The sequence below is a fragment of the Lepidochelys kempii genome, chromosome 8 (genome assembly GCF_965140265.1).
Source record: "Lepidochelys kempii isolate rLepKem1 chromosome 8, rLepKem1.hap2, whole genome shotgun sequence".
NCBI classification, from domain to species: domain Eukaryota; kingdom Metazoa; phylum Chordata; order Testudines; family Cheloniidae; genus Lepidochelys; species Lepidochelys kempii.
Window position 1 is genome coordinate 49194811 of NC_133263.1, and position 23932 is coordinate 49218742.

Below are 23932 nucleotides of genomic sequence, written 5' to 3' on the forward strand. Positions count from 1 at the left end.
GTGCCTGGAGAGTCCCTGGTCAAGCAGTTCTGTTGTCCGGGGTCAGAGGCTGGCCAGAGAGACTTTTCCATAAGGATAAGTTTCAGGTGGAGATGTCTACCTCGCCTGGCTCTGGCTTTTAGATTGCTGCAGTGAGTGCATTTTTGTGGTATGTGCGACTCACCAAGGCAGTGGACGCAAAGTGAATGCCCATCTGAAATAGGCATAGTGTCTGTACATGACTTGCATCTTTTAAAGCCTGGCAAACCAGACATGTTGTTTTGGTCCCTCGCTGACGTAACTTTTAACAAAAAACCAAAGGGTGGTTTGGTTGGTTGGTTTTTAGGAGAAAAAGGGTAAACTGTCTAGCTAACTACTAACTGAAACTTAACTATTTCTAAATAATGCTAGCTATTTGTAATTTCATCATCGAAACTGCTACAGAGCTTCGTCTCAGGCCGAGGACAGTTGAGAAGGAACTGAGGTCATCAGGTCACATGCGCACTAGATGAGGCACCAATGGTGCCTCAAGATGACCACTGTGTACATGTGACCCAGATCAACCCTGCTACTGAAAATCTCTGATCAATGGCACCGGGAGGCACCGACACCTGAAATGGAGCACCCACAGAAACATCATTTGAAGAAGAACCTAGATGTCAAAATCAGTATATAACCACCCTTCCACGAAAGCAACAATAGAAACTTGGGATAATTTGCTTAGAAAAGTTAAGCCTATATCCCTCGCTTCTAAAACCTATACTAGATACTATAGAATGTGACCCCAATAAATGCCTGGGAATTTTTGACATTTGGGAATGTATAGGTATATCAAAATTTGGCCAGCTGTTTAGAGAGAATACATTTAGATCAGTTGATAAAAGACAAGAACTTGCAAAAGACACCAAAATTCCAGTATAACAATACCTATGATTCAGACATTTTTCACAAAAAGGGAAACCTATGCAGAAAATTGATGGAATCTGAAAAACTACTCAGTACATCCATGAAACTTTTTTCACTTTATACAAAGTAATTTCGAATTTACGTAGAGGAAATAATTTAAATTGTGAAAAGTTGATGTAGCCATAGACATGAAAATTAAGGAATGGAAGAATATATGGGACAATGATGCCCACACCTCAGTAAAGACATTAACACAAGAAAATTGTTACAGTTCTTTATCATCGGTATCTAATCCCTTTAAAGTGAGTATATGGTACAGGGATGGGCAAAGAATGGAGAGAATGTATTTAAATGGGAGGATTTCTCCATAATTGGTGGATATGCCCAAAAATTAAGACACTTTGCAAAGCCATTGGAGAGTCCATAAGGGAGATAACTGTGTCAGCTAGTCAGATAACTCCTTAGTATTTTTATTAAATTGTCCTAGAAACTAAGCATCTTATAAAAAACTGATTACTCATTTCCTAGTTGGTGCTAGAATTATTATACCAAGGTGGTGGAAGAGGAATGACTCCCCTAAAACTATAGACTGGTATAAAAATATTTGGGAAATTCTGGTATTAAAAAACATAATTCAAGTCAAGTTCTACAGTAGAGAAGGAAAAAATGGTAACTACTGAGGCTATGTCTTCACTATGCAGACTATATCGGAATAGCTACATCTCCATAGCTATGCCGGCATGGCCCTGTAGTGTAGAGGCAGCCTATGCTAAAGAGATTTTTCTTTAGGTGTAGGAACACCACCTCTCCTGATGACTGTAGCTACATCAACGGACACATTCTTCCATCGATATAGCTATACCTATGCTGGGGGCTAGGTTGGCACAACTATGTTGGTCAGTGGTGTGTATTTTCATTTTTGTGTTTTTCCACATCTCTGAGCAGTGCAACTATGTTGACCTAACTGTTAAGTGTATACCAGGCCTTAGAAATGTGGTGAAACTTTTTGGAGTTTGGTGGTAGAGGATCATCTGCCATGAAACCTATAGTTTGAGAACTTTTTCTGAATACTAGGTTAGGGGGAAACCCCTTCAACAATTGTCAAAATTTAACTCAAAATTAAGATATTAAAATAAGGAAAATAGGAAGAAAAAGGAGAAAAGCTTAATCATAGAATTGTAGGATTGGAAGGGACCTTGATAGGTCACCTTCTCCAGTCCCTTGCACTGAGGCAGGATTAAGTATTATCTAGACCATTCCTGACAGGTGTTTGCCTAACCTATTCTTAAAAACCTCAAATTGTTGGAGATTGCATAACTTCCCCAGCTAATTTGTTTCAGTGTTTAACTACCTTTACAGGTAGGAAGCTTTACCAAATATCTAACCTAAATCTCCCTTGCTGCAATTTATGCTAATTACTTCTTGTCCTGTCCTCAGCGTTTAAGGAGAACAATTTATCACACTCCTCTTTATAACCTTTTATGTTCTTGAAGACTGTTTCCCTCACAGTCTTCTCTTCTCCAGACTGAACAAACCCAATTTTTTCAATCTTTCACCATAAGTATTGTTTTCTAGACCTTCAGTCATTTTTGTTTCTCTCCTCTGAACTTTCTCTAATTTGTCCACATATTTCCTGAAGTGTAGAGGTCAGAACTGGACACAGTACTCCTATTGAGGCCTTATCCCTGCTGAATAGAGTGGAAGAACTACTTCTCATGTCTTGCTTACAACACTCCTGCTAATGCATCCCAGAATGATGTTTGGTTTTTTTGCAACAGTATTATATTGTTGACTCATATTTAGTTTTTGATCCACTATAACCCCCAAATCCTTCTCTGCAGTACTTCTTCCGACGCAGTTATTTACATTTTGTATTTCTGCAATTGAGTTTTCCTTCCTAAGTGTAGTACTGTGCGTTTGTCCTTATTGAATTTAATCCTATTCATTTCAGACTATTGATCAAGATCATTTTGAATTCTAAGCCTGCCCTCCAAAGCTCTTGCAAGGCCACCCAGCTTAGTATAATCTGCAAACTTTATAAGTGTACTCTCTGTGCCAATGGTTTTCAACCTGTGGTCCGCAGACTATGTCTAAGATTTCCAAAGGGGTCGACACCTCCATTTGAAATTTTTTATGGGTCCTCAAATGAAAACAGGTTGAAAACTACTGCTGTATGCCATTATCCCAATCATTTATGAAGATAATGAATAGAACCACAGCCAGGACAGATCCCTGTGGGAACCCACCCAGTATGCCCTTCCAGCTTGACTGTGAACCGTTGATAACTACTGTACAGTACAGTTTTCCAACCAGCTGTGCACCCACCTTATAGTTAATTCATCTAGACCGTATTTCCCTAGTTTGTTTGAAAATGTCATGAGAGACAGGATCAAAAACCCTTCTACATTTGAGATATTAATATTGTGTAGTGTTCTTATAGGACAACCAGTAAACAGGTTGTGCACCTACATGTACCAAAAACAGAAGTTTGGGCCTAAACATGAGATAATGAAAGACTTTAACCAACACGATCAACTGACAAGACAAAAGAGGAAGATGAAGAGTAGAATATCATGAACCACAATATGTGATCAAGACCAAAAAGTTGAAGAAAATGACTGGTAGTAGGCCTTGTGCACACAGCTTTAGGGACTTACATAGGCCAGTTCAGAATTATATATTTGTGTATGTTTGTCTTTCAGTTGTAAAACATGTTTTATAAGATTTATGTTATAAAAGAATGGATCTATTAATTAATAAAATAAATAATAACAGCCTGTTATAACCAAATAAAATCTGTATTTCTAATCTTAATCTATAATCTTTATTTATAAGATTTCAGTTGCTGAGTAACCCCTCTTCATTTTTAAGATAATTGAAATAATGTATTTCAGTAAAATTTAACTGATTATACTAATTATAGAACATGGTATTTTTCCATAAGCAAAGAGTTAGTATGGTAGGTTGTGACTCATTTGATAGTAGTTCAAGAAGAGATTCCACATTTGCTGGCTGCTGCTCCTCTTTGGTTCTACCACATACAGGGAAGAAATGGCCAGGTAGTAGAGAAACATGCACACAGGAAGAGAGAAAGGAACAGAGCAGAAGGGAGTGGGAAGATTATGCAACATCCCTTAATTGCACAGAATGGATGGGAAGGTAGGCTGCATCACTGCAAATGGGAGTGGAGGAGATGTGGTCCACAGTATAAATATAGTTAAAGGCACTTGAATGGTTTAATTCCCAAATTTAATCTGAGGGGTAATATGTCACTTTTATTGGATTTTTTCCATACTCACTGGTGCATAATAAATTAATATGCCAATTAAAAAACTCTAGCTCAGTGCTAAAATGGACACTAATTGTATCTGCTAGTCCAAGCATCTGCATTTTTTATCTAGCAGAAATACATATACACCTGTGTGGACTCGTGCTGTAATGTCAGGTCAAGCTCTGCACAGAGATCATATGTGTCCTTCCTCATTTATAGATATATTTCATTAGTGGGGCTCAGGGCCCAGGCTGGTGGCCTGGTCGAGGGATTAAGTCAGAAGAAAAGGGAACATCTGAAAAGTAAGAGCAGTTGGAAATTATTTTGGCCCAATAAATCTTAACTTGTTGCAGGGTCCCAGCACAGGACGCTGGTCCAGAAATAGCACTCCACTTTGGTAAGGCTTATGCTAACAAAGCGGTAAGGAAGACATTAATGTGAGACTGCTATGACCCGAACAGCATCCCAGTGCAAGAGGGTAAGGGGCTCAGTGGTATCTGGTAGTGAGTTTCAGCTGGTCTGACCAGTTGAATGTACCTCAACTCACTAATGTCATAACCTGTATCTAGAAGATGTCATGTAAGATATCAATAGAAAACTAATTTCATACTGATCATTAATATTAGTGCATGGTGTTTGTACAGAGGACAAATTCAAAATTACAAACACATTGGGGATTATGTTATCAACGTGCGTCTCTCAGGCAAAGCTAAAGTTACCCCATCTTAGACAAAGGAATGTGGTTCCTTGGAAAATATTTCTTAGGTACATTAAGAGACAATGTCAATGCAAATTACATAGACAGTGAACAGGACCATCAAGACAGCAGGGGGAGGGTGTTGCAGGAAACAGATCCACTTCCAGTTTTGCAAACACCGCGGGGGGGAAAAACAGCATGAAACTTCCTTCACCAGGAGACTTCATGTCACCTTCCTCACAGTTTGAATTTACTTTACTTTGGGGGGTAACCTTCAAAAGAATCCATTCCTAAGGTTCACTGGACTGGAGCAAGAAGGGCAGAGAACCCCAAGTGATCTTTTACTTAGGGAGAAAAAGGAACTGAGCTTTTTGTACTTTGTGGGAGATGCTAACTATAGACATGGTCAGCCATTTTTCTGGAGGGAAACTACCGTGCTGTTTGTTTTTTTAAGTCTGAGCATCTAGAAAGTGTATTTAATTTTTATTTGTTTGTAACCAGTTTTAGCTCTGTCCTTATACTTGAACTCACTTCAAATGCTATCTCCTTTTGTTAATAAACTTATTTTAATCTAAACCCAGTGCTGTCTTTGATTTAAAGTGAGTGTGGCAAGCTGCTGGTTATTGTATCTGTAAAGGAACAAACAAACATTAATATCTCTCTGAATGGGCCAGTAGAGGATTGGACATTGCAGAGCACATGTTTTTGGGAAAATTCAGGACAGGGGGACGGCAGGGTCACTTGCCAGGTGAAACCAGAGTATGGCTAGGGTGTAACAAGCAGGCTACTGGAATCAGAATTGGAGAGTCAGAGCTGCTTAGCACAGGAGACACTCAGTACTGACACAACTCTTCACTAGTCTAGATTGCACCCCAGAATGTGGAGATGCTGACCAGGCCTGGAATATTCTAGGATAGTTGTACAAAATTTTCAAATAGTCCTCTGCTTTCAGAATAGTGCAGTAGGTCAGTAGCCATTTTGGCAATTATTTAAAAGACACGAGCCCAGAGCTACAGTACTACACACTAGGATACAGTTGCTTCAGGTGTCCCAGAATACACTAGTATAATCACACACATAAGACCAGCTGTGTGGGCAAGACCATTTTGGCTTCTTCACAAAGTCAGGGTATGTCTACACTACGAAATTAGGTCGAATTTATAGAAGTCGGTTTTTTTGAAATCGGTTTTATATATTCGAGTGTGTGTGTCCCCACAGAAAATGCTCTAAGTGCATTAAGTGCATTAACTCGGCGGAGCGCTTCCACAGTACCGAGGCAAGCGTCGACATCTGGAGCGTTGCACTGTGGGTAGCTATCCCACAGTTCCCGCAGTCTCCGCTGCCCATTGGAATTCTGGGTTGATATCCCAATGCCTGATGGGGCTAAAACATTGTCGCGGGTGGTTCTGGGTACATATCGTCAGGACCCCGTTCCCACCCTCCCTCCTCCCGTGAAAGCAAGGGCAGACAATCATTTCGCGCCTTTTTTGTCTGCTGCCAGCCAAAGATGTAAAGGATAGATGGAGTGGGTCAGAACAAGAAATAGACCAGATTTGTTTTGTACTCATTTTCCTCCTCCCCTGTCTAGATCACACTGCAGTCAGTCACAGAGAAGGCGCAGCGAGGTTAATCTAGCCATGTATCAATCAGAGGCCAGGCTAACCTCCTTGTTCCAATAACAACGATAACTTTGGTGCACCATTTCTTATTGGAACCCTCCGTGCAGTCCTGCCTGAAATACTCCTTGATGTACAGGCACACCCTTTGTTGATTTTAGCTCCCTGAAGCCAACCCTGTAAGCCGTGTCGTCAGTCGCCCCTCCCTCCGTCAGAGCAACGGCAGACAATCGTTCCGCGCCTTTTTTCTGTGCGGACGCCATACCAAGGCAAGCATGGAGGCCGCTGAGCTCATTTTGGCAATTAGGAGCACATCAACCACCACACGCATTATCCAGCAGTATATGCAGCACCAGAACATGGCAACGCGATACCGGGCGAGGAGGCGACGTCAGCGCGGTCCCGTGAGTGATCAGGACATGGACACAGATTTCTCTGAAAGCATGGGCCCTGCCAATGCATGCATCATGGTGCTAATGGGGCAGGTTCATGCTGTGGAACGCCGATTCTGGGCTCGGGAAACAAGCACAGACTGGTGGGACCGCATAGTGTTGCAGGTCTGGGACGATTCCCAGTGGCTGCGAAACTTTCGCATGCGTAAGGGCACTTTCATGGAACTTTGTGACTTGCTTTCCCCTGCCCTGAAGCGCATGAATACCAGGATGAGAGCAGCCCTCACAGTTGAGAAGCGAGTGGCGATAGCCCTGTGGAAGCTTGCAACGCCAGACAGCTACCGGTCACTTGGGAATCAATTTGGAGTGGGCAAATCTACTGTGGGGGCTGCTGTGATGCGAGTAGCTCACGCAATCAAAGATCTGCTGATATCAAGGGTAGTGACCCTGGGAAATGTGCAGGTCATAGTGGATGGCTTTGCTGCAATGGGATTCCCTAACTGTGGTGGGGCCATAGACGGAACCCATATCCCTATCTTGGCACCAGAGCACCAAGCCGGCGAGTACATAAACGGCAAGGGGTACTTTTCGATAGTGCTGCAAGCTCTGGTGGATCACAAGGGACGTTTCACCAACATCAACGTGGGATGGCCGGGAAAGGTGCATGATGCTCGCATCTTCAGGAACTCTGGTCTGTTTCAAAAGCTGCAGGAAGGGACTTTCTTCCCAGACCAGAAAATAACTGTTGGGGATGTTGAAATGCCTATATGTATCCTTGGGGACCCAGCCTACCCCTTAATGCCATGGCTCATGAAGCCGTACACAGGCAGCCTGGACAGTGGTCAGGAGCTGTTCAACTACAGGCTGAGCAAGTGCAGAATGGTGGTAGAATGTGCATTTGGACGTTTAAAGGCGCGCTGGCGCAGTTTACTGACTCGCTTAGACCTCAGCGAAACCAATATTCCCACTGTTATTACTGCTTGCTGTGTGCTCCACAATATCTGTGAGAGTAAGGGGGAGACGTTTATGGCGGGGTGGGAGGCTGAGGCAAATCGCCTAGCTGCTGGTTACGCGCAGCCAGACACCAGGGCGGTTAGAAGAGCTCAGGAGGGCGCGGTATGCATCAGAGAAGCTTTGAAAACCAGTTTCATGACTGGCCAGGCTACGCTGTGAAAGTTCTGTTTGTTTCTCCTTGATGAAACCCCCCGCCCCTTGGTTCACTCTACTTCCCTGTAAGCTAACCACCCTCCCCTCCTCCCTTTAATCACCGCTTGCAGAGGCAATAAAGTCATTGCTGCTTCACAGTCATGCATTCGTTATTCATTCATCACACAAATAGGGAGATGACTACCAAGGTATCCCAGGAGGGGTGGTGGAGGAGGGAAGGAAAATGCCACACAGCACTTTAAGCACAGCACTTTAAAAGTTTACAACTTTAAAATTTATTGAATGACAGCCTTCTTTTTTTTGGGCAATCCTCTGTTGTGGAGTGGCTGGTTGGCCGGAGGCCCCCCCACCGCGTTCTTGGGCGTCTGGGTGTGGAGGCTATGGAACTTGGGGAGGAGGGCGGTTGGTTACAGAGGGGCAGCAGTGGCAGTCTGTGCTCCAGCTGCCTTTGCTGCAGCTCAACCATACACTGGAGCATTCTGGTTTGGTCCTGCAGCAGCCTCAGCATTGAATCCTGCCTCCTCTCATCACGCTGCCGCCACATTTGAGCTTCAGCCCTGTCTTCAGCCCGCCACTTACTCTCTTCAGCCCGCCACCTCTCCTCCCGGTCATTTTGTGCTTTCCTGCACTCTGACATTATTTGCCTCCACGCATTCGTCTGTGCTCTGTCAGTGTGGGAGGACAGCATGAGCTCGGAGAACATTTCATCGCGAGTGCGTTTTTTTTTCTTTCTAAGCTTCACTAGCCTCTGGGAAGGAGAAGATCCTGTGATCATTGAAACACATGCAGCTGGTGGAGAAAAAAAAAGGGACAGCGGTATTTAAAAAGACACATTTTATAAAACAGTGGCTACACTCTTTCAGGGTAAACCTTGCTGTTAACATTACATACATAGCACATGTGCTTTCGTTACAAGGTCGCATTTTGCCTCCTCCCACCGCGTGACTACCCCCTCAACCTTCCCCCCTCCCTGTGGCTAACAGCGGGGAACATTTCTGTTTAGCCACAGGCAAACAGCCCAGTAGGAATGGGCTATACTGAGTGTCCCTGAAGAAAAGCACCCTATTTCAACCAGGTGACCATGAATTATATCTCACTCTCCTGAGGATAACACAGAGAGAGAAAGAACGGATTTTGGTTGAATGCCAGCAAACATACACTGCAATGCTTTGTTCTACAGTGATTCCCGAGTATGTGTTACTGGCCTGGAGTGATAAAGTGTCCTACCATGAAGGACGAAATAAGGCTGCCCTCCCCAGAAACCTTTTGCAAAGGCTTTAGGACTACATCTAGGAGAACCGCAAATGCCAGGGCAAAGTAATCCTTTCACATGCTTGCTTTTAAACCATGTATAGCATTTTAAAAGGTACACTCACCAGAGGTCCCTTCTCCGCCTGCTGGGTCCAGGAGGCAGCCTTGGGTGGGTTCGGGGGGTACTGGCTCCAGGTCTAGGGTGAGAAACAGTTCCTGGCTGTCGGGAAAACCGGTTTCTCCGCTTGCTTGCTGTGAGCTATCTACAACCTCCTCCTCCTCATCATCTTCTTCGTCCCCAAAACCTGCTTCCGTATTGCCTCCATCTCCATTGAAGGAGTCAAACAACACGGCTGGGGTAGTGGTGGCTGAACCCCCTAAAATGGCATGCAGCTCATCATAGAAGCGGCATGTTTGGGGCTCTGACCCAGAGCGGCTGTTCGCCTCTCTGGTTTTCTGGTAGGCTTGCCTCAGCTCCTTCAGTTTCACGCGGCACTGCTTCGGGTCCCTGTTATGGCCTCTGTCCTTCATGCCCTGGGAGATTTTCACAAAGGTTTTGGCATTTCGAAAACTGGAACGGAGTTCTGATAGCACGGATTCCTCTCCCCAAACAGCGATCAGATCCCGTACCTCCCGTTCGGTCCATGCTGGAGCTCTTTTGCGATTCTGGGACTCCATCATGGTCACCTGTGCTGATGAGCTCTGCATGGTCACCTGCAGCTTGCCACGCTGGCCGAACAGGAAATGAGATTCAAAAGTTCGCGGTTCTTTTCCTGTCTACCTGGCCAGTGCATCTGAGTTGAGAGTGCTGTCCAGAGCGGTCACAATGGAGCACTCTGGGATAGCTCCCGGAGGCCAATACCATCGAATTGTGTCCACAGTACCCCAAATTCGAGCTGGGAACGTCGATTTAAGCGCTAATCCACTTGTCAGGGGTGGAGTAAGGAAATCGATTTTAAGAGCCCTTTAAGTCGAAATAAAGGGCTTCACTGTGTGGACGGGTGCAGGTTTAAATCGATTTAACGTTGCTAAATTCGACCTAAAGTCCTAGTGTAGACCAGGGCTCAGTGTTGCTACATTGATGTAATGAACCATTTCAAGGACAAGCACTGTAAACAACAACTTGATACAGTCATTGTTCTCCTTGCGTAAGCCTGCCTGAAGTGCAGTACTGGACTTACATTTTTTTAGACGAAGAGAGACAGCAATAGAAGAGGGTAGCATTCACCCTGCGACCCTCTTCTATTGCTGTCCTTCCTGGTATGTGGTTCTCTCTTCTTCTTCCACTGAAACTCTCATTACACTCCCTATTCCATCATCTTCCTATTACACACAATTGCATTGTCACCATGTTCAGACAGAATTTGGCCACTGATAAGCACACGAAACAAGGGCAGCCATTCTGTTCTCACATACACTCCAGTTCTGCCGAAAGGCTTATGTACATGGAAAAGTTATAACAGGGTTTGTGAATAATGAAGGGGAAGGGGAGCTCCCTTTTTTATGGATACCCAGCCAACCAGTAGCTATAAAATCCCTCTTAGTAGCTGTTCTCTAATTGCTCTACCTGAAAAGGGTTAAAAAGTCTCTCTGCTGTGCACAGGTAAAAGGAAGTGAGTGGGCCCCTGGCCAAAAAAACCAATGGGAAGGCTAGAACTTTTTCAATTTGAAAAACGACTCCCGTTTTGTCTGTCTGTGGTTGTTTTCCTGGAGAGAGGGGACAGGACAGAGCTATGCTGTAAGAAGTTTGGGCCAGGTATGAAAAATCATCAGTATCATACCTAAAAACTACTCATTTCAAACCCCAGATATGTAAGTAGATCAGGAAATGTCTAGGAAGACGTGATTAGGTTTATTTCTTTTATTTCTTTAAGGCTTGTGAATTCCTCTGTGCTAAACCCAGGTGCTTTTGTTTTGCTTGTAACCTTTAAGCTGGACCTCAGAAAAGCTATTCTTGGTGCTTAATCCTTGTAGTTGTTTTTTTTTAAACCTAGCAATAGCTTGAGTTCCCAGATGTATTTTCTTTCTTTTTTTTATTAATAAAATTTACCTTTTTTAAGAACAGAATTCAATTTTTGTGTCCTAAGAGGTTTGTGCACATGTTTAATTAGCTGGTGGCAACAGCTAATTTCCTTTGTTTTCTTTCGCGGTTCTTCCCCAGAGGGGTGTGTGTGAAAAGGTTTAAGGGTACCCCACAGGAAGGAATTCCCAAGTGCGCCTTCCTCGGCTCTCAAAGGGGTTCTGCACTTGGGTGGTGGCAGCATCTACCAATCCAAGGTCAGAGAAAAACTATAATCTTGGGAGTTTAATACAAGCCTGGAGTGGCCAGTATTAATTTTTAAAATCCTTGTGGGCCCCCACCTTCTGTACTTGAAGTGCCAGAATGGGGAATTAGCCTTGACAGGGTTATATCAGTTTAAATCCACACCTTAGATTACACCAAAAAAGCCTTCCTGCATATACAAGTCCTTAGTATCTCTAGATTATTTGGCCCCAATGGTTTTGTTATTCCAATGACTTGCAGGTAGCACGTGTCAGCGTATCTATCAGAGGCAAGAAATCAGGAGCTGGATACATGATTTACCCGTTCCTCAGTAGTCTCTCAATCGGTCTTCCAGCTCATTAACAAGACAGCATCAATTTTAGAAGTAGAATTTTAAAATGTCACATCTGTAAGCTATTTATACGGTTGCTTATCACTGCTTCTCCAAGACAGCTGTTCCTCTTGTCAGTGTTTTCATTGCTGCGCACAGCTTCTGCAAAAGACAACAAACAAGGAATGGTTTAATTCCCACACGTCAAAGGCCTCTTCCCCAATTCTCCTTTTGTATTAAGTGCTTAAACAAAATGGAATGTTTATTTTAAGTACACACAAATCAAAACAAAAGCCACCAAGAAACTAAACAAACCAAATGTATCGACTTTACAAAACATTAAAAGAGATGCTTCAAATGTATTCATTCACTAATTTTTCAGAGTTACAACCATAGTATTTAAATGCAAAAATGCAGAGATTAAGATATATTAATCTTAGATCCTGCATTTCTTGTGCTCCCAAAACTCACCAGGGTGACTAGGCTCAATTAGAGTTCTGTGAATGCAAAGACTGCACTATCAGAGCCTAAAAATCTACCCCAATGGTAACATAATCACTGTCACCACTGTTGGAAGCTAGATGTTACACAACAAGACCAAGCAAAAACAGAAGATACATGCCAAATTAAGCAAATGCTAATTCAAGTTCTGAGCTGCAGTGTCATCAGTGCACAGAAGACACAGCTCCAGATCTTACTCTCATCAGACCTGAATGGTAGTACAGTGTCTGTGCTCCCCAAGTGGCTTGCCAAGATGGGAATCTGAAGAGCAAGCTGTCTGAAGCTCCCTCTAGACAAGACAGTTGCAGTACTTGGGTGCTGAATAAAGACCTTAAAACTGTAAGTTTTCCTTTCTTTCTTTGTAATGCAAAAAGCAGCCTCAACATTTTTGTTTACCCCTACCTTCCTATTTCCTTATAAATATCAGGAATGGCAAGTCTCACCTTCTCTTTTTGAGCTGAAGACTTCCTGAATGACTCAGAAGTGTGTATGGGATTAGCTTTCTTCCATCTTTATTGAATGGATGGAGAAATTGAAGGGCATTTTTCACTCAGCTACTTTAGTTAAATAGGGAATAATCAAATAAAGTTTAAAACAGTCTGAATTAAAAAAGTCACTTTTCCTTAGCCAATCAGGCCTCACTTCCTTGGCCCTTGTGATGTCCTACTTCTGTTAATTCTCCAACCAGCCACACAATCTATCCAAGTAGACAAGAATTGAATTTGTAATGTTTGTTTAAAAAAAAAAGACATAAAATGAACAGAATTAAAATAACAGATTCTTTAAGCATCAAGAAGACTAAATAGGACACAAGACCATTTTTTTCCTTTGCACATTTAAGGAAACTACCATACTCTTCCACTTAAGACTGAGACAACATAGGCTATATCAAATGATACTTTCAACTGTTTCACCTTAGTGAAACCAGCAACAGAAGAACTAGGTAAACTAGGGTGCCCAGATAGCAAGTATGAAAAATCGGGACAGAGTGTGGGGGATAATAGGCACCTATATAAGAAAAAGCCCTGAATATTGGGATTGTCCGTATAAAATCGGGACATCTGGTCACCCTAAGGTAAACACCACAAAATGAAAATTGTGCAATTACTAACTATAACACATCAAAGATGCCCAAGGCACCCAAACTTTGTTTGTGGGCCATAGTAGCAAATAAATAGGGAGACAATAATGTGGGGGAATGGACATGGCCTCTTAAGAAACTTGACCAAACCCTTATTAAAAATACCACAGAATCTTCAATGTTTACCCAGAACCTCAGTTTCTGAGGTTTCAGCCAAACACCCTTGTCTCAGTACTCAACATGAAATTTTTATCTGTTTCAAGAACTGAGTTGACTTTGCTGGGGTTCAAACCCCTAGTTATAGAAACTGGAAGTCTAGGACCTGCAAGCATCTCAGTCCACACTACATCAGCACTGAGTTATGATCTATACTAAAGGTCAATCATGCACCAGTGAATTAGAAATTTTATTAAAGGGAACGGTCCTGCACCAGCCCTTATGGCTGGGCCAGATGACCGAACAGGACTCTCTTTTTCTATTATCTATTTCAGAACATTGTCTCTCCAGCCTTTTTGCAAGTCATCTATTGCAAGAATCTGCTGCTCTGTTAGACTGGATCTGCTGTGTTGTTCTTCCTTTTTCAAGTCTCAGACGCTGGCAAAAGGTTTCCTTTTCAAGTCACATGACAGTCTGCCTTTCAGCATCCTTCGCCCCTCATGAATAGCAGCACCAACGTTGCTGCCCAGTCTTCTGAGTCTGTGCTGAGGAACAGGGTTCTCTCAGAAGCTCACTCTGAGGGCTACTTTCTTCAGAATTGTTTGCCACTTTTCCCCTCTTGCTTGCTGTCTGTTTTGTAGGGGAAATGGTACTTTGAAGTTCAGCGGCTCATTAGCCTTGAAGCAGATACTCAGCTGATCCAGCTGTTGAGTAGGGCCCAAATGGCTATAACACCGAGGGCTCTCTTTCCTGTGTTGAGCTTCATGTAATGGCAACTTACCTCTGTGCCTTTGTAGAGAGGCTCCCCATGAAGCCTGCCAACTGCTGCTTGACCGGGAAGGAACAAAGATACCCAAGTAAGTCAGTGATATATTTAGGACTAGAAACATGATATTTTAGGTAATTTTGGAGGTGTTTTATATATAAAGGTTTTTATTTCTCCCAAGCCCTACATATTTGAACTTGCGGAAATGAACACCCCTGGATTTACAGACCCAAAAATATAAGAAATAGTCCTAATAGAAAGTTTTAGAACTCGGAAACATTCCTAAAGTAGTTCTGTAATATACATAGCATATACAGACGACATGATGGTGTGGTATTAAAGTCTACTGACTCACGTTGGGATTATCTGTATAACTAACATTTACCTTGTGAAGAAAGCAACCATTCAAAAGTCACGCTGATAACATCTTTATAACATATACTTGATGAGATAATTTTCTATTATCTACACATAGATAGTGGTATATAATGAAGGGCAATATAATCAACTACAGTCAAAGTGTTGGCAGAGGGGTATCATGAACTGGTGCTTTAATTCAGATTTCATTTTGTGATGAGAGGCTTAAAAATAGAAGGGAATTCTTCTCAGATAAAGAAACTAAAGGCTAAGAGAAGTGCCCTATTCGACCAAAGAGGAAGACCAGAGTAGAGCCCTGTGTGGGATTATTTTTTAAATCCTGCTCCTGTCCAGTCCTGCAATACCCACTCTCACTCACTCCCACACTGTTTCTTGTATTTTTATCCCACTCCCGCCTGCAAAAAAATTAGATCCCACAAGAGAGACATATTTTCCCATGCTCCCCAAAAAAACAACCCCAAAACAACAACAACAACAAAAAGTTGGTTTATAACAGAATTCAGACACAATTTTTACCATGAAAAAAATAAAACAAATCTTACTTAAATCATGTAAAATATACTTTAACTCCTGTTACAATAGACATCAAATCTCTTTCTATCCCTCACTTGAATTTAAGCAGGGTGGATAAAAATCAATGATTTTTTTTAAAAAATAAAAAAAATTGAACTTTTTAAATTTAAATCGGATTTTTTTGATAAAATGCTTTTTGAGGAAAAAACTCATCTAAAGATAGTTTTAATTAAGATACATTATAGCTCAAAGGTATCCCATCATGGAACAGGGATTATAAATTCTAATTCTATAATATGAGACAATATATTAATGTAATGTTTAAGAAAAGTTTTGTAAATGAGTTCCAATAGTTCATGAATTAGGGACCCAATCTCATGGGATTCCAGGGGCTTCTGTATAGATTATTTAGGTTAATCTTTCTATCTACCCAATGGGACTCAGTGCTCAGTCTAGAAGATACCATCAGAGATGCTTAGTTTTGCAGTTCTGAAACTGTGGATTTGTGTCTCCGGAGATAAAATGCTTGTTAACAGCAAAAAATTTTTAAATAAATAAATAATATATAGAGGTGAGAAATAACAGACCTAAAGCCTATTGTCCTTCTGCAAATTTGTGTACACAGAGTCAATCCCTTACCTCTCTCTAAAAGTGCAAAGTGTTTGGCGCGGAATAGATCTGGACAAGGAGAAGTCTGGAGATAAATGTGAGAAGGTAGGGACAGGCAGTAGAAACAAAAGTGAAACTGTTTGAGCAGCATATTCCAGAAGTCTTGAGGTCTTTCTGAGGGTAGCCTTCATTGATTTGAGATCAACTATACCATTCTCTCACTAGAGGCAGCAGGCCATAAAAGAGACCCAGTTTGGGAATATTTTAATGAAGATCCTCTACCTGTGGGTGAGACAGGCATGCATGCAAAATGCAAACAGTGCAACAAAGAAATGCATGGCCTGGTTTCCCGAATGAAACAATATCATGAGAACTGTTACTTCTCAGGAGGAAGCTGCGTTGAAGATAATGAAAGGAACATGTCTGAATACGCAGAATCTTCAGGTTGGTAAACTTTTTTATTTCATACTTCTTTCTCAAGGACTCCCTGTCTTCCTTCTGGACTATTCTTGAATTCTCATGTTTGAGCAAAAAATATAGTAGTTACTCTATGGTACTATCATTTTAGATACAGTTGTGATCAAAAATAAATAGCTGAAATAGGCAGATCTTCCTTTTACAATTTCATCTTTAAAGTGGTACTAAGTGTCAGTCAATGCAATGAGTAATACTAAATGAGCAGTATGGTGGTAATAATGAAATAACTGCATTGACTTATTTTGTTTAGGAGAATCCATCCTCAACATACAGGATTCTGAAGACTATCCACCTTCAAGATCACCATCATTTTTTATAGTTCCAGAGTTATCTGCCAATGATAGTGTTTCAGTCACATCATGTATGTCACATAGCCACAGTATATCACCTCTGGTAAAAAGAAAAAAAACTCCATCATCCAGAAACAACCATAGATAAGTATGTGATAAGAACCAGTAGATTACAAAAAGAGATGATTGATGGGAAAACTGCCTAGTTTGTTTATGCAACAAACTCAGCTTTCTGTATGATTGAGAACCCACACTTCATTAACAATGTTCAGTCATTCGGACCAGGATACAGTCCACCCAACAGAGCAGATGTCGCAGGCAAATTGCTGGATAAAGTGTATGAAACAGAAATTGAGCAGTGTGCAAAAGGTTTAGAGGGTAAAATTGTTAACCTGAGTCTTGATGGATGGAGCAATGTCCATGATGATCCTGTGGTACGTGCTTGTGTGACAACAGAAGAAACAATTGATACATCAGGAAATGCACACGCAGCAGAATACTAACAAGAAGTAGCAATAAAAGCTATAACAAACTGTGGGAAAAAATTCAAATGTCTAGTATGCAGTTTGGTCACAGACAATTCTGCAAATGTATCCAAGATTAGAAGAAATTATTTAGAAGAGAGTCCCAAGCTAATAACATACGGTTGCAGTGCTCATTTGATGCACCTCCTAGCCAAAGACTTCAGTGCTCCAGAAATAAAGGCTAATGTTGTTGAAATTGCAAAATACTTTCGTAACAACCACTTCGCAGCAGCTGCTCTGAAAAAAGTGGGAGGAACCAAGCTAACTCTCCCACAAGACATGCAATGGAACTTGGTAGTGGACTGTTTTGAGCACTATATCAAGAACTGGCCTAATCTGATGACAGTGTATGAACAAAATTGTGAACAAATAGATGGCACTGTCACAGCCAAAGTTCTCATCATTGGGTTTAAGACAAACGTTGAACACATGCCGAGTACCCTGAAACCTATTTCTGTAGCCTTGAACAAAATGCTGGGAAATAGCTGTTTTATTGCTGACGCTGTTGAAATTTGGAAGGAACCGAGTGAGATCTTAAAAAGAGAAATATGCAATGACAGAGTTAAATTACAAGCATTAAAAAACGAACGGGACAAGCACTATCTCCAGCTCATTTTCTTGCAAATATTGTCAGTACTCGGTACCAGGGTCAAACCTTAACTGCTGAAGAAGAGGAATTGGCTATGACATGGACATCCAGCAATCATCCCTCTATAATGCCAACTATAATAAACTTCAGAGCTAAGGGTGAACCATTCAAGGAATATATGTTTGCTGATGGTGTTTTAAAGAAAGTCACACCAGTGAACTGGTGGAAGTCACTTAAGCTCTTGGATTCAGAGATTGTTGAAGTGATAATCTCACTTTTAACAGCAGTAGCTTCTTCTGCCAGTGTAGAAAGAATATTTTCTTCCTTTGGACTAATTCATTCCAAACTGAGAAATCGTTTGGGACCTGAAAAAGCAGGAAAGCTTGTTTTTCTTTTCCAGATTATGAACAAACAGGAAAATGAAGGTGAGGATGAATGAGTTAGCTGCAGAAGCCAGTATTTTAAGTTTCTCATGTTGACCTGGCTGACATAGTTGATTTAATTTTTTTTAAAAAATATTTCATTTCACTATTTTAGTTAAAAACAATTTTAACAAAAACAAACCTGATTTTAAAGAACTTGAACGTTTAATTACATGCAAAAATTCATATGCTTGTTTTGTTAAGATGTTATATGTTTGCTGTTGAAGAAACAAATCCAGAATACATAACTTTGTTGTTTTAGTTCAATAAAACAATTTAAAAATCTGTCTGGTGATGTTCTCCTCCTAATACAGCATGGCAAGAAAATCCTCCAAATAGTAACGATTAACCTGTTGAATTGGAGATAGTTCACCTCCCAATGACTTCATAAATATCTGCTTCAATTACCTTTGGTAAATGAAATAACCAATCATTCCTTTTCTGATATAGCTGTAAAACTAATCTGAAAAGTTTTCAAAATAAATTACGTTAAAATGTATAGTGTGTAGCTTCTAAGAATGAAACCTACATCTATCTCTGAGTTGTGAAGAATATGTATTAAGGATACAACAACCAACAAGAATGCACTTTTATGTAGAAATCCATGATCAAACTGAGTCTTCCTGACTAGTGATTTAAATCAGTTTGATTTAAATCAAATCCACCATGAATTTAAGTATTAAAAGTTTTAAAGTATTTTCTTGCAAATTACCGCTGTGGCACTATGTTCCCATATTCTTCATAGAAATATTGTTATGATATGATTATGGCATAACTATGATGTATTTTATGCAAGATAGGGCACGTGAGATATCATTGGAAAGGTTATAATTTATTGAATATGGTTATCCTATTTATATGCAGGTATCATTTTTGTATCTGAAGTCAGGAATATTGTGTATGCATCTATTACAAATGTGTTTACACCTGAGGAATGCCCACTAGACAGAATGCAATCAGTCTAGATGGCCAGTTGGGAAGAGTCATTAGGGAGAACTATCGGTCTCTGAAATGCTAATCTCCCATCAGGATGCCTTACACTGCAAACAGTCTCTGAATTATGGCTGCAGGGACATTTGACCAAGTCACCTGGTACTGGACTTTATGATAATACTAGTTTTCTTCCACTGATGGGGGGTGAGGGTGGGAACCAAACTGGGAGACAAACGATTCCTGCCATATGCAAAGATATTTAAGGCAGGGGAGTGACATCTTCAGAGTTCATTCTTCATTGACTCCCTTCCCAAGAAAGAGGACTGCTGGAAACACGTGAGAACAAAAAGGATGGACTGAGGAGAAGGGCTGAGTCCAGGCCAGAGGGTTGTCTGGCCTGTGTAAGGAATATCTAGAGTTTTAATCTGCAAGCAAGCGCAGCTTGCCTTCAAGAATGTCTGAGATCTGCCCAAAACAACATTTAGGGTGAGAATTTTTTACTTATAACCAATTTCTTTATATTAATCTTAGATTGCATGTTTGTTTTATTTGCTAGGTAATCTGCTTCGATCTGTTTGCTATCCCTTACAATCACTTAAAAGTTAATAAACTTGCTTTTGTTTTGTTTAAAACCAGTGTGTGTGGAAATCATAACTTGGGGCAGAAAGCTGTGTATATTCCTCTTCACGTTGGGGGAGGGGGTGAATTTCATGAGTTTACACTGTACAGTTCTCTGTGCAGCACAAGATGGTATAATTTTGGGTTTACACTTCAGAGGGGGGTGTGCATTTCAGTAACTGGACTGTTCCTTAGCTGATCTCAGCATCTGTGTGTGTAGCTTCAGCTGGGTGTGTCCCTACCTGTATGTGTGCTGGTAAAGTGCAGTCGGAAGCCTGGGGAAGGGCTTGACAGACTGCATAACAGTACAGTGTAAAGGGAACCCTGCCTGGTGGGTCAGGCGAGCTCAGTAGTACGCCAGTTCCAAGTGGCACCCTGGGGAGGGGAGGAACCCGTCACAACTGCAATCTGGGGTTTTTTGCACACCCAATCCCACCCGCAACAAAGTACATTTTATCCGCTCCCGCTATTAGGGCAGCAGGGGGATCCCAGTCCTGCTGCAAGGCTCTGGACCAGAGTTTTTCTTTCCCACTGGACAGTCACAAATCATGTTGGCTAGCACAAGTATACATAAGAACATAAGAATGGCCCTACTGGGTCAGACCAAAGGTCCATCTAGCCGAGTATCCTGTCTTCTGACAGTGGCCAGTGCCAGATGCCCCAGAGGGAATGAACAGAACAGGTAATCATCAAGTGATCCATCCCCTGTCGCACATTTCCAGCTTCTGGCAAACAGAGGCTAGGGACACCATCCTTGCCCATCCTGGCTAATAGCCATTGATGGACCTATCCTCCATGAGTATATCTAGCTCTTTTTTGAACCTTGTTATGGCGTTACCAGATGTGCCCATTACTTTGGGATATGCTAATTTATTAGGGTTACTCTTCTGGGGACTTGGGACGGGGGCGTGTTCTGTAATTCTATTAATGTACTGCTTGTGTCACTTGTGTGTTCATATGGAGCTCTACTTCTCCCTTCTGCAAGTCCCCTCCCAATGGAGCTATCCTGCAGGACCTAGGTTCCCCAGGACTGGGTTCCTCCAGCCCCAGAATCAGATGAACATACACACGCATGGACACTAACAGAGGAAGTCTGAATGGACTGGGTAAATCAGCACTCTCAAGCTGACCCCCTTGTATGTCCCTGTGCTCAATGGGTTGGATCAATCAGCACTTTCAAACTGACCCCCTTACATGCCCCTGGTCTCAGTAGGCTGGGCCAAGCAGCACTTTCAGCTATCACCCTTATACGCCACAGGTTCAGCACGTCCCTATCCCCACTTTCATGTGACAGTTATACTGGTAGTAACCCACTTGATGAACAAACCCCATAGTATTTTTGGGTGCTACAGGGATCTTTAGCTTAGGTAAAAGAAGCGTTGCTGCAGAGTAAATTACATAAAACACAAAAGAGTAAAGTTCAGAGAGAGATAGAGACACAAGCAGCTTAACCATAAAAGTTATTTATTGAATAATAGTGATAACTACACAAGGAGGGCTAAACAAACATAACAGTTACATTATTAAAGGTTAATACCTGAGGTAGAAAAGAAAACAGAGTGGCGGGGGATCTCACCCACTCCACGAGGCTTGAACTGGTCAGGGTTCCCAGGTGATGTTGGTAGCTCAGCGTCCTGAGTGCTGAAGACAGGCAGAGATGATCAGTCAGGAGATGGAGTCCCAGTGGAACTGATGCAGAGTTTGGGTCCATGCATCAGAACACTTACTTGGGTATAGGTAGGGGGTTCTTGTAGAGAAAATACAATGGTTCAAGGGAGAACACTAGATTTGTTTATGGGTAAACTGATGACTCAAGGGTTTTCTTTAGGCTAGACAATAGGAGCTGATCACTCTTGGCTGTGGGTGGTGTTTTCTTCCAGGGAGCTCACAATGCAACTAGGCTGCTTCAGTCTTTTGGATATCAATCAAGGATTCATTACTAGAATTGGTCTGATATCTGATGAGTTGGGTGTGTGCAGGTGTAGGTTCATTAACATCTGGAGCAGAGATCCCCCATGATGCAGTGCTTCCCTGCTTTTCTTGTCCCAGAGTTCAGCGTGGTTCTCTGTTCTCCATTCTGTATGCAAATAGTGATGTCTCCCTGTCCCATCTTTCATGCAGATGAGGCTAGGGGAGTTCTTCATTCTGCATGCAAAATGGAGATGTCTTAATCTTGTCACCCTTGTCAGGAGGGGTCTAGATGTGTCTCCCAACACTCTTCACTGCTCCCTGCAAGCCTTTTCTCTGATCAGTTTTGGTTCAAGCAGAGACCAGGGGAGGGGGAGTGTCTTTCATGAGTCAGACAGGCTAGATACTGCGCCCTGGTTCCGCAAAAACACAGAGCTGACTGGTATCAATGGTCTTGGCCTTCACAACATCCTCTGGAAAGGAGTTCCACAGGTTGACTGTGCGTTGTGTGAAGAAATACTTCCTTTTATTTGTTTTAAACCTGCTGCCTATTAATTTCATTTGGTGACCCCTAGTTCTTGTGTTATGAGAAGTAGTAAACAACACTTCCTTATCTACTTTCCCTACACCAGTCATTATTTTACAGACCTCAATCATATCTCCCTTAGTTGTCTCTTTTCCAAGCCGAAAAGTCCCAGTCTTATTAATCTCTCCTCATACAGAAGCCATTCCAGACTCCTAATAATTTTTGTTGCCCTTTTTTGAACCTTTTCCAATTCCAATATATCTTTTTTGAGATGGGGCAACCACATCTGCATACAGTATTTAAGTTGTGGGCATACCATAGATTTATATAGAAGCAACATGATATTTTCTGTCCTATTATCTATCCCTTTCTTAATTATTCCCAGCATTCTGTTAGCTTTTTTTGAGTGCCGCTGCACATTGAGTGGATGTTTTCAGAGAACTATCCACAATGACATCAGGATAGCTTTCTTGAGTGGTAACAGCTAATTTAGACCCCATCATTTTATATGTATAGTTGGGATTATGCTTTCCAAAGTGCATTGCTTTGCATTTATCAACATTAAATTTCATCTGCCATTTTATTGCCCAGTCACCCAGTTTTGAGAGATCCCTTTTGTAGCTCTTTGCAGTCTGCCTGGGTCTTAACTATCTTTAGTAATTTTGTATCATCTCCAAATTTTACCACCTCACTGTTTACCGATCATTTATGAATATGTTGAATAGGACTGGTCCCAGAACAGATCCCTGGGGGACACCACTATTTACCTCTCTCCATTCTGAAAACTGACCATTTATACCTACCCTTTGTTTCCTATCTTTTAGCCAGTTACCAGTCCATGAGAGAACCTTCCCTCTTATCCTGTTGCAACTTGGTATGTTCATGGTATCACATGGCTGTCTTCAACTACCACTTGCAACCTGCAAATCACATCTCAGGAAAGTTTGTACCTGACTAGGCAAATGCTGTTGAAAGAGCTAGACCCACAACCACAAGAATTCTTTGGAACTGAGTTTTCAAACAGTGAGTTGTGTGTAATTCACAAAGTTGGAACACCACACTTAACAATCAAACTACTTTTCATCGTGGTCTCCTTCCCTCCCATTCCCTCTCATTATGACTAGAGAAGCAGACTGGTGACAATTTTGATATATAGTCCAATTCAAGAAGCCTTTATTCATCATATTTATCTTTAATTTCAAAACTAATATGAGAGCTGAACTTCAAAGCTCTAACTAAAAATCAAAAAAGTAATCAAATTCCAAAAGGAATTACACACAAGTAATACTCCAAGTTAAAGAGAAAGGAATGAAGCCCTGAAATGGATAAAGCTGCAATATGAAACAACCCCCAAAATCCCATAAAAATTTAGCATTAATACATTACAATGGCAAATAATTATTTGATCTACAGAGAAGGAAATTTCTGTCCTTTGCTACACTTTTAGAATCTCAACAGAGAGTGAAGTCTTGCATTTCAAAATTAAAATTAAATTATATTATGTTGCTTTGTACTTTTTTAACACCTCCAACCCAACATCTCAAAGTATTTCACAGCAGTTAATTAGACTTCAGAGTATTAGCCTCATTTTACAGACTGCTAAAATTGAGGCACAGAAATATTTATTTGCCCAAACTCACCCACTGAATCACTAACAGAGCTGGGTTTTGTTCTCATGAGTCCTGATCCGCAATCTGCTGCTATAACCAATAGACAATGCATACACTAGGTCCATAATGTAGATTAAATTATGCTAGCAACAACAATA

At 41.5% G+C, this 23932-nt stretch overlaps 2 protein-coding genes across 10 annotated transcripts in view; one reads left to right on the forward strand and one right to left on the reverse strand.

Annotated features, from left to right (window-relative positions):
* The window catches only part of LOC140915881 (uncharacterized), a 44374-nt gene extending 21228 nt beyond the window's left edge, over positions 1-23146 (forward strand). For 3 of the 9 annotated variants that reach the window (XM_073356432.1, XM_073356435.1, XM_073356434.1), the window contains exons 5-6: positions 16105-16321; positions 16605-19689. In XM_073356432.1, the coding sequence (XP_073212533.1) occupies positions 16105-16321; positions 16605-16792 (405 nt within the window). In that variant the 3' untranslated portion in view covers positions 16793-19689. Of the gene's footprint in view, positions 1-3325; positions 5527-14408; positions 14469-16102; positions 16322-16604; positions 19690-22988 lie in introns of those variants that run through there. The other 6 variants (XM_073356436.1, XM_073356437.1, XR_012160299.1 and 3 more) reach the window with 5 other exon arrangements.
* Positions 8174-10207, reverse strand: LOC140916546 (uncharacterized). The gene is made up of 2 exons (XM_073358208.1): positions 9405-10207; positions 8174-8817 (listed from the first exon to the last, which is right to left on the reverse strand). The coding sequence occupies exons 1-2, from the start codon at positions 9985-9987 to the stop codon at positions 8297-8299; spliced, it is 1104 nt and encodes a 367-aa protein (XP_073214309.1). The 5' UTR covers positions 9988-10207; the 3' UTR covers positions 8174-8296.
* Positions 23147-23932: the final 786 nt, after the last annotated feature.

Bases quoted from the DNA above. Each gene is read 5' to 3' on its own strand.
- LOC140916546 (XM_073358208.1), bottom strand. From the start codon at position 9,987: ATGCAGAGCTCATCAGCACAGGTGACCATGATGGAGTCCCAGAATCGC. The intron at 8,818-9,404 runs GTGAGTGTACCT...TTTCTCCACCAG, and splicing joins AGGCGGAGAAGGGACCTCTG to CTGCATGTGTTTCAATGATC.